Source organism: Neomonachus schauinslandi, chromosome 10 (genome assembly GCF_002201575.2).
Source record: "Neomonachus schauinslandi chromosome 10, ASM220157v2, whole genome shotgun sequence".
Taxonomy (NCBI): Eukaryota; Metazoa; Chordata; class Mammalia; order Carnivora; family Phocidae; genus Neomonachus; species Neomonachus schauinslandi.
This window is the reverse complement of record NC_058412.1, coordinates 694,893-705,854: the sequence shown is the minus strand read 5'-3', so window position 1 is coordinate 705,854 and position 10,962 is coordinate 694,893. Positions and strand designations below refer to the sequence as shown.

At 47.2% G+C, this 10,962-nt stretch overlaps 1 protein-coding gene across 1 annotated transcript in view; it reads right to left on the bottom strand.

The window, feature by feature from the left end:
- SNTG2 (syntrophin gamma 2) overlaps positions 1-10,962 on the bottom strand; it is a 158,739-nt gene that overhangs the window by 81,990 nt on the left and 65,787 nt on the right. Inside the window, exon 9 of the mRNA XM_044918857.1 lies at positions 4,485-4,612. Within this exon, the coding sequence (XP_044774792.1) occupies positions 4,485-4,612 (128 nt within the window). The remainder of the gene's footprint in view (positions 1-4,484; positions 4,613-10,962) is intronic.

Sequence of the window (10,962 nt, the reverse complement as noted above, 5' to 3'; positions counted from 1 at the left end):
CCCACTGCACACTGAGCCAGAGTGGGACCCCAGGAAGCCATGCCCTGGGAGAGCCCCCTGCAGACTGAGCCAGAGTAGGACCCCAGGAAGCCAAGCCTTGGGAGAGCCCCCTCGTGCAGACTGAGCCAGAGTGGGACCCCAGGAAGCCATGCCCTGGGAGAGCCCAGCCATGCAGACTGAGCGCGGGACACAGACTTGGATTGTCTGATGCTCTTCTTCAGTGATAATCACTCAAATTGTGAATTTCTTCCTTCAGGTAGGCATTCGTATTCCAAAAAATTAGGAACTGCTGTAACCCTACATTAGGTATACTTCAAAGCTTCTTTAAACCTACAACTTTATTTTATGTTACCTGCACAAAATCTCAGGAAGCAGTGAAGTGTTAACATTTTCTCCTGCCGAACCTGTTCAAACAGACAAGGACAAGATCAGAAACAGCCTTGCTGGGTGAAGTTGCGGAGCTCTGGAAAGGCACAGGCAAAGGGCACTATCTTGATTCCAGACCCAGGGCTCTTTCCCATGCACAGTGTTCCTCCCCGGCGGTCAGATGGCTTCTCCTCGTCCTGGAGAGCCCGTGCTCTACGGTGCCTCATCCACAGTGATCTCAGGAAGCTTCCTCACACTGGGATGATTTTGGACATTTTGCAAGCATGCGGTTTCTCTTGTTCTCTTCATTTTCTCTCTACACCCCCCCACCACACACATACCTCAAGTCTGGGTGCTGGGAACCCAAACCAGCATCCTTCCCAAGGTACTGGGTGAAAGCACAACCAAGCCAATGGCATGTTTAGAGGATACACACCTAAGACGTATCCGGACATGTGCATGCTGCCAGGGTGACAGGCTGGTGGGGCAGCCGCTGCAGGCAGATTCTAGCAGCACCCAAGGGTCACACAGCTTCCTCAGACACAGATCGAGGTGCCGCTGGAAGGGGTCTGAAATCAGTGGGCCCAACCGATCCCTTCACACTGGGGTCTGGAGGTCAGCGACCAGAAGTCAGGGTTCCACGCACTGAAAACTTGGTGCTGCCTGGCAGGTGCGGGGACACATGGCACAGAACGTGGGTGGGCTTCAGCAGTGACAGTGGCCCTGGGGTCCTACAAACTCAACAACTGAATTCTGCCAACCATCCGAACAAGGCTTGAAGAGGCTCCCAACCGCAGAAGAGAGCAGCCGGCCTCTAGCTGGATTTCAGCCCAGTGAGGCCGGACAGAGCATGTGCAGCCAGCCCTTCTGCCAGGCGCCAGCATGTGAGAGCCCTGACAGAACAGGACTCGTGCTGGTGGGTGCACTCACTGGTCACGGGAGAGCAGACAGTGACTCAAAGTCCTCTTCATAACCATCAGCCCACCAGCGGCCATGTTCTTCTCCACGTGATGTTCGGGAAATGTGTCAACAACTAACGCAGCGGCCAAACCACATGATTCTTTGTGAGACTCTGAACCATGCTTTATTGTGCAGCCCACGATTCAGTCTTCACCGATGGGGACAATAACCCATGACTCAGTATTCACTAATGGGGATGATAACCCACGATTCAGTCCTCACCAATGGGGACGATAACCCACAATTCAGTCTTCACCAATGGGGACAATAACCCACGATTCGGTCTTCACCAACTGGGATGATAACCAATGATTCAGTCTTCACCAATGGGGATGATAACCAACGATTCAGTCTTCACTAATGGGGACAATAACCCACAATTCAGTCTTCACTAATGGGTACAATAACCCATGATTCAGTCTTCACAAATGGGGACAATAACCCACAATTCGGTCTTCACCAATGGGGATGATAACCAATGATTCAGTCTTCACCAATGGGGACGATAACCCACGATTCAGTCTTCACCAGTGGGGACAATAACCCACGATTCAGTCTTCACTAACGGGGACGATAACCCACAATTCAGTCTTCACCAATGGGGACGATAATCTACCTATGAGCACGGCTCCCGCTTGGCCTCTGACCCACGCTGCCGCCACTGCCCCGACCGTAAGCAGAGCAGAGCTTCCAGAGGAGCCGTCCTGCAGGCTGTGGGGGCCACAGGGAATGAAAGCAGTCTCCCTGTGACAGCTGGTGTTTTATCCTCAAATACTTCAAATGACTTAGGTTTACATTGGCATCTACTCATTAAAGAATCTTCCAAAAAAATTTCAGGAAATTCAGGAACCTCAACCATTACTGAGCCAATTACTTTGGGGAAATCCTGGAGGAAGAGATCCCAGGGGTTTCCCACCAAAGATGGCAGCAGGGCCCCCGGCCACGGACTTCCTACCTCCTCACCCTGTGTTTCTGATCCGCTCTGAGACACGTCCTGAACACCCTTTCCAGGCTACCTTTGTTCAAGATTTAAAAAACTGTTCAACTTGAAATTATTTTTTATAGGAAGAATACAGTTTGATTTAGAATTGGTGTTTTCTGAACATGTTCCTTATACTCCCCACTTTCTCCTTTGAGAGAAAATACAGCAGAGCTGTTGGATTCTGTCTGTTTGGGTCAAAATGGGACCAGAGGGTCTTCCAGGGAAGGCGGGCCTCGTGGCTCCTCTCAGCCCCCAAATGCAAGTGTTAATGCCAGCAGTGTCAGGACAAACAGGTTTTATCAAATGCAGTTTGAGTCCCGATTCAATATTTTGCTATTTTGCACCTTCTTGCCCATATTAACACCTTGCTTAAAATCATGAAGATGTCAGCAGAGCTAAAAGACCCAGAGCCTTCATAAAACAACATGCTCTTGTCTCATGAGGCATCCCAGGGCTTCCAGTGTGCTGGCGGGCTCAGCAGCATTCCCACCGAACAGGGCGGAGTGGCAGGCCCTGGCCACATGCCATCCTGTAGGCACATCGTGCTCATCCCCATGGGCGCCGGCCCGTGGCCTGACGGGCGGGCTCTTTGTTGCCAAGAAGGAGACCCATCTCAGCACCTCAGGCAGCACCTGGCTGGTAAGACACGGGCAGGTATCGTCGCTGGCGACGTCACCCTGTGCTCTGTGAAGGGGCATTTTGTTGCACACCCTGCGGACGTCACTGGGGGCACCGCCTGTGAGAAACAAGCGCGCTGACCCTCCGACCAGAAGCTGGTCCGCGTCTTCCCTTCCTTGAGAGAGACAGCAGAGTGGCCGGCCAGCATGTGCTTGGTGACATTCAGCGGCCCTAATTTTCCAAGAGCCCTTTATTCAAAGACAGGGGTGGGCAGAGATCAAAGAGCATGAGCCCCAGTCCCTACTCACCTCCTAAATAAGCCAGCTCCAACCAAGAAACAGGTTGTAAGAAAACCACACACAGGCACATTTTACCAGGGATCTGTGGCCATAAGAACACTGGCTGCTTCTGTTACTATTAACTCTACACATGGGGCCTACCCGTCGATCTATCTCTACCCACCTACCTACTTCTGTGTCTCTCTTTCTACCTACCTACCTACCTACTTACCTATCAACCTATTGATCATCTATCTGTCATCCATCTACCCACATTTCCATCTGTCTCTTCCCACCTTTTGACTTTTCACGGCTATTGACCTTTTCCAAAGATGGCCACACATGTAAAACTCAAACTTAGAGGTGCCGTTCGTGCTATGGTGTCATAAGCACCCCGTCACGGGTGTGCACGTTCACTGTAAGAGGCTGTGCAGCTAATGCCAGTTAATACTGGCATTATACTGGCATTATAATTATAGCCATTCATCAAAAGCATTATTAGACAGACTTTCCTTTCACGGAAGGAAGAGACCCCAGGCCTCTCCCCTCCCCGACCCTACACATGAGCACACACAGGCACACATCTAGAGCAGGTGCACACACAGGCGCACACACGCGGGGGCACATTCTGGCAGGCGCACACACATGCGGGCATGCACGCACTAGATCAAAGATAATGCTCGATTTCAAAACAGTAAATTCTTCCCTTGCTGACAGATGCATGGCTCACACAGTTCTCTGCACGCCTGTCTTACAACTGGAAGTAACTGCACCATCTACTTACTCGCTGGCCTTTGCATGGTACCCTGGCAGCCACAGATGACACGCTTTGGATCTCTGAAGCTGATTAATTAACCACACTCAAAAACTAGCAAGCGTCATGTAACATGGATGTTGGTCTAGCCTCTCATTTTATTAATGACGACAATGAGGCCCACAGAGTTTAAATGACTTTTCTGAAACCGCTTGCACCTCGGACAAGAACGCAATCTTGTTTCCAGTCTAATTCTGTGAACGTTTATAAGTGAATATACAATTTCTTCTAATCACTATGTTTCAAAAGGACTAACGAGAGTCACGTTGCCACTGGACAGAACGCTTGCTAATAATTAACCCACTGCTGCTCCCATCACTGTTTCCTTCTGATGCCCGACTTACATCGTATTCATCAATCTACCCAAAGACAACCGCGCTCAGATACTCTGGAGCACCCCGTGACTAAGAACTGGTTCGTGAATGGGGTTCATGAGCTTTTGCCCTTTTAGACAGTGGTCACACACCTTAATTTCTCCGCTCCAGCCTTGTACCTTGAGATTCGAGCCATAGACAGCGGAACTGACAGGGTGTCTAGCCAGCGCTTCTCATATTTTGGTTCGTTAGCTACGGGCGAGGAAGGTGATGATGGAGCCTGTACAAAATAAAGGAGAGCCAACAGTCACAGAGTCAGTGAGAAGGCACTGAGTACAGGGCAGGACCAACACCGTGCCCCGTCCAATTCACATCAGATACATTTCAACTGTTAAGAAAGCATGTTAATAATTTCCTCAAAGACCTAGAAAGAAATAAGTGCACTTCTATGTGAATTTAAACTATTTCTTTTTTTTAACAAAATATGGCACAAAAGAGAGGAAGGTCAAAGGGGAAGCGATGGGGAGAGAGGTGCTGAGTCCAGGAAGCCGGAGGGGCTACCACAACTTCCAATGTCAAAGCAGAGTGACTCTGGGTCCAAGAGACAGTATCTACTAGTACTGGTCACATTCACAATGTCCAGGTCACAAGGCCACACTGTCTGGTGGGTGCGGGCACAGTGTGAGGCTGGTGGGCACGGAGAGCAGGCCACTCCTGTGCAGAGCCTGCAGACAACAGGAAGGGGCATGGAAAGTGCGGAACCCATGCACACAGGTTTGTGACCCGACCCCATGTGGCGGGTGTCCACCAGCAGCAGACTCAGCAGAGGGCTCTAGGCAAGAGGACCCCCGAAGTTCCTGTCTGGGTTCTGGGGGTGGGGAGAGGGCGACAGCCACCTGATCCATTTCACTGTGGAGCCCACGGCGAGGACGAAGAAAGCCCTAGGCAGGGGTGAGGGCATCGGCCAGGTCATGGCAGCGCCTGACTCAGCACCACTGGCTCCAAATGTCCAGTTTCAGGTAAGAAGCAGACATCAGGTCTCCACGAGGCTCCTTTATAGAATCAGTGGGCTTTTCTGGGGTGTCCCAATGCCCTCTCCTAGACCAGGGCAGGGGCCCCAGCAGAGAAGGGGCGCGCCAGGGAGTCCCCCATGACACTGTGCCTTGCTCTCCACTCCCGATGTCCAGCTCCTCGCCCTCTTGCTGAGAGAGATGTCTCAGCACAAGTGTCAAGGTCCCAGCCCTGCAGGGAAGCCTGCACCTGCCCTCCTACGAGAACAACATGCAGAGTGAGTCCACGTGGACCTTCTGGAGCCTCATCTCCTCAGGAAGCTCAAGTGCCCAGTGTAAGCTTCACACTTGGGAGCGAATGCCCACCTGAGGGAAGTGCCTCCTGCAGAGAGCAGAAGTTCTCAATTCTAATTTCTGCCCCCAATTTAGTATCAGCTTAGTAGCTTGCAGAAGCAACGAGGCATGTTTCCACCCGCTGAACTGAGCGCCGTGGGCTGTACCTGTCAGCGCTCTGCGACCTACACAGGTAAGGCAGGGGTTACAGGCCAGCTGCCACCTGCCACGGGCGACGCTGACTTCAGAGCAGGGAGACACGAAACATGCCCTCTTCCATTTGATTCCCTGAAGAAAAGGCCGCTCTGAAACTTTGATGTGTGACTGACCAAGTCCCAGGACCCTCCCCGTGAGCGGCCTCAGTGACTGTGAGACAGACTCTGAGCTAAGGTGGCACCGCAGAGGTGTGTGGCCAAGGCGTGGGGCCGGGGGAGGTGACACTGCGTCAGGGCTGGGGCCGTGGGGCGGGGCACATCCCCGCTGTACGGAGTCCCCGCGGTGACGCCCTCACAGACCTCTCTTCTGTTTCCCCAAAATGCCACGAAGGGGACGTTTAAGAAACTCAAAGAAAACTAAGTACTTATTATACAAGATTTATAAAATTGGGGGAAATGAATAAAAGTAGATGAAAGAAGATACCTTCAAATATCTCACTCGCCACACACAGGCACAGTGCATGTCAGTCTTTCTGTTCTCTGCACACACGTACACACGAGTGTGACAAACAGCGCCTCAGGCTACATTCTCTGAGTACGGCAGAGATAGGACTGCACCCCAAATGCTCGGGAAATACAAAATTCAAAAAGAGAAAAAAATCGGTCCAAACTTCATCATTCATTTTGTATATTTCCTGATGATCTTTTCCCTATTCTCTCTTTAAAATCTAGTTGGGGTCCTACTGCCGATAATCATCATCAAAGATCAGAAAAGAATGTTTACTGGTCACAGTTGATACAAAGGGACTTGAAGGCAGACATCTGCGCCCAGAGGCAGAGCACTTTCCGGTAATAGAAACTCTGCTTCTGGAAAGTGACTAAGATTTGTTCTATTTATTCTTTGTGTGGGGAGAACTCTCTCTTGCTCAGTAACTCCCCTGGAATGATGTTTATATCTGAATGTCACTTAGCAATTATTAGCATTTGCTGGAAGAGAACACAGTGTCCCCACGCTTTACAGGATTACCTAACACGACTGAGGCTCCATCCGAAAAGCAGAGTAAAGCCTGGCCCGAGAAGCTGGTGGCCCCGTGGGAACGAGTGGCAGCCGCGAGGGAATAAAGGACAATTCTGCAGGAATGAGCATCAGCGGAGGCTGCGGCCTGACAGCGGCATCCATAATTCCCCCAAGTGCAGAGGCCGGAGCTGAGAATGAGGGAAGGCGGGCCTCCCGTGCGCTCCTGAGCCAAAAACACCAATGCCACGTCCTCACCTCTGCTGGACACCTGAATATGTCAAGTCATTTTTTAAGAAAAAATATTATTTTAATACTTTATGCTTAAATAGATTTGAAAGCAACTTTTTAGGTATTGCTGTCGTATTTCTACTTTGGATGATTGTGGATTTTGCAATTCATCCTTTAATTTTTAACTGAAATACATTGAGGCATAAATTTCCTACATGTACTGATAGACGCACAGTTTGATGAGTTTTGACATTTAGATACACCCCAAGCCTCCAGAACCTAATTCCCTATGCCCATTTGCAGACAATTCTGCCCTCCAGCTGAGGCAGTCGCCAATCTGATTTCTGTCAGATCAGGTACTGTATAGTTCGGACTCTTTCAGAACTTCTATAAATAGAACCATGCGGGAAATATTTGCATTCAGCTCCATCCAGCAGGAAGTCTGTGAGATGTATCTGCAGATCATCCATCTTCCATCAGGGAGCAGTATTCTGTTGTTTGCATTCACCTGCTGAAGGGTCTGGGTTGCCTCCAGTTTGAGGATATTATAAACACATTCCTTGTGCTGTCAGTTAAGTTTGGGGTTTGACTACTGGGCCAGGCTTGCATTGCTAGGATACCTGACCTGCTCAGGACGATTTATCCTTTTGACTTTTTCATATGTTGTTGACCATTTTTGTACCTACATTGATGAGGGTTGTTGTCTGTGATGTTCATTACTTACCATATCATTGAAAGGTTCTGGCATCAGTATTATCCTGGCCTCGTAGAATTAGTGGGATGTGGGTCATCTTCCTCTATCCTCTGAAAGACTTTGTGAAGGTCACATATTATTTCTTTGACAGAATTCACCAATTACAGAATTGTTGTGTTTATCATCCTAAACAGCCCATCATAACCCCGCATGTGATCTTGGTGAATGCTCCATGTTCATCCTATAGGGTTTGGGTGTAGTTCCATCTAAAATCAGGTAGGCTCCAGTTGATTTATAAGGTTGGCTGTGTCCTTTATGTCCTTACTGATGTTCTGTCTACATGTCCTATCAACTTCTGTACAGAGTATTAAAAGCTCCAAATATGATGATGGGTTTATTTCTCATTTCTGCCAGTTTTGAATTCATGTATTTGGAAGCTCTGTTATTATTAGGTGCATGTCATATTTAGGATTATAATGTTTTCCTGATGAGTTGATATTTTAACCATAATGAAACACTCCTCTTTGGTTTTGTACATTCTTGTCTTGAAGACTACTTTGTCAGACATTAACAAAGCCACCTTTTTATGGTTACTGTGTATAAGACATATATTCTCTATTCTTAATCCCCACATGTCTGTACTTTTATATTTAAATAATATTTTCAGTAGTAAGGGTCTTTCTAATTCGGTCTGATAATTTCTATGTTTTTTTTTTAAATTTTATTATGTTATGTTAGTCACCATACAATACATCATTAGTTTTTGATGTAGTGATCCACGATCCATTGTTTCCGTATAACACCCAGTGCTCCATGCAGTATGTGCCCTCCTTAATACCCATCACCGGGCTAACCAATCCCCCCTACCCCCTCCCCTTTAAAACCCTGTTTGTTTGTCAGGTCCATAGTCTCTCATGGTTCATCTCTCCCTCCAATTTCCCCCCCTTCATTTTTCCCTTCCTTCTCCTAATGTCCTCCATGCTATTCCTTATGTTCCACAAATAAGTGAAACCATATGATAATTGTCTTTCTCTGCTTGACTTATTTCACTTAGCATAATCTCCTCCAGTCCCATCCATGTTGATGTAAAAGTTGGGTATTCATCTTTTCTGATGGCTGAGTAATATTCCATTCTATATATGGACCACATCTTCTTTATCCATTCATCTGTTGAAGGGTATCTCGGCTCTTTCCACAGTTTGGCTATTGCGGACATTGCTGCTATGAACATTGGGGTGCATACGGCCCTTCTTTTCACTACATCTGTGTCTTTGGGGTAAATACCCAGTAGTGCAATTGCTGGGTCATAGGGTAGCTCTATTTTTAAATTTTTGAGGCACCTCCACCCTGTTTTCCAAAGTGGCTGTACCAACTTGCATTCCCACCAACAGTGTAAGAGGGTTCCCCTTTCTCCACAACCTCTCCAACACTTGTTGTTTCTTTCCCTGTCCACTTTTGCCATTCTAACTGGTGGTGGTATCTCAGTGTGTTTTTTTTTTTTTAAAGATTTTATTTATTTATTTGAGACAGAATGAGAGAGAGAGAGAGAGAGAGAGCACATGAGAGGGGGGAGGGCCAGAGGGAGAAGCAGGCTCCCCGCCGAGCAGAGAGCCCGATGCGGGACTCGATCCCGGGACTCCAGGATCATGACCCGAGCCGAAGGCAGTCGCCCAACCAACTGAGCCACCCAGGCGCCCCTCTCAGTGTGGTTTTGATTTGGATTTCCCTGATGGCTAATGATGATGAACATTTTTTCATGTGTCTGTTAGCCATTTGTATGTCTTCTTCAGAGAAGCTACTTTTCATATCTTCTGCCCACTTTTTCACTTGATTATTTGTTTTTTGGGTGTTGAGTTTGAGAAGTTCTTTATAGATTTTGGATACCAGCCCTTTATCTGTAGTGTCATTTGCAAATATCTTCTCCCATTCTGTGGGTTGCCTCTTTGTTTTGTTGACTGTTTCCTTTGTTGTGTAGAAGCTATTTATCTTGAGGAAGTCCCAAAAGTTCATTTTTGCTTTTGTTTCACTAGCTTTTGGAGATGTATCTTGAAAGAAGTTGCTGTGGGCGATGACAAAGAGGTTACTGCCTCCTCTAGGATTTTGATGGATTCCTGTCTCACATTGAGGTCTTTCATCCACTTTGAGTTTATCTTTGTGAATGGTGTTAGAGAATGGTCGAGTTTCATTCTTCTGCATGTGGCTGTCCAATTTTCCCAGCACCATTTATTGAAGAGACTGTCTTTTTTCCATTGCATGTTTTTTCCTGCTTTGTCAAAGATTATTTGACCACAGAGTTGAGGGTCCATATCTGGGTTCTCTATTCTGTTCCATTGGTCTATATGTCTGTTTTTGTGCCAGTACCATGCTGTCTTGGTGATCACTGCTTTGTAATATAGCTTGAAATCGGGCAACGTGATGCCCCCAGCTTTGTTTTTCTTTTTCAACATCTCCTTGGTGATTCGGGGTCTTTTCTGACTCCATACAAATTTTAGGATTGTCTGTTCCAGCACTTTGAAAAATGTCATTAGAATTTTGGTCGGAATGGCATTGAAGGTATAGATTGCTCTGGGTACCATAGACATTTTAACAATGTTTATTCTTCCTATCCATGAGCATGGAATATTTTTCCATCTTTTTGTGTCTTCTTCAATTTCTTTCATGAGTGTTTTGTAGTTCCTAGAGTATAGATCCTTTACCTCTTTGGTTAGGTTTATTCCGAGGTATCTTATGGTTTTTGGTGCTCTTGTAAATGGAATCGTTTCTTTAATTTCTCTTTCTACAGTTGCATTGTTAGTGTATAAGAAAGCAACTGATTTCTGTGCATTGATTTTGTATCCTGCCACATTACTGAATTGCTGGATGAGTTCTAGTAATTTGGGGGTGGAGTCTTTTGGGTTTTCCACATAAAGTATCATGTCGTCTGTGAAAAGAGAGAGTTTGACTTCTTCTTTGCCAATTTGAATACCTTTTATTTCTTTTTGTTGTCTGATTGCTGTTGCTAGGACTTCTAGTACTATGTTGAACAACAGTGGTGAGAGTGGGCACCCTTGACGTGTTCCTGATCTTAAGGGAAAGGCTCTCAGCTTTTCCCCATTGAGGATGATATTCGCTGTGGGTTTTTCATAGATGGATTTTATGAGCTTGAGGAATGTTCCCTCTATCCCTATACTCTGGAGAGTTTTAATCAGGAAA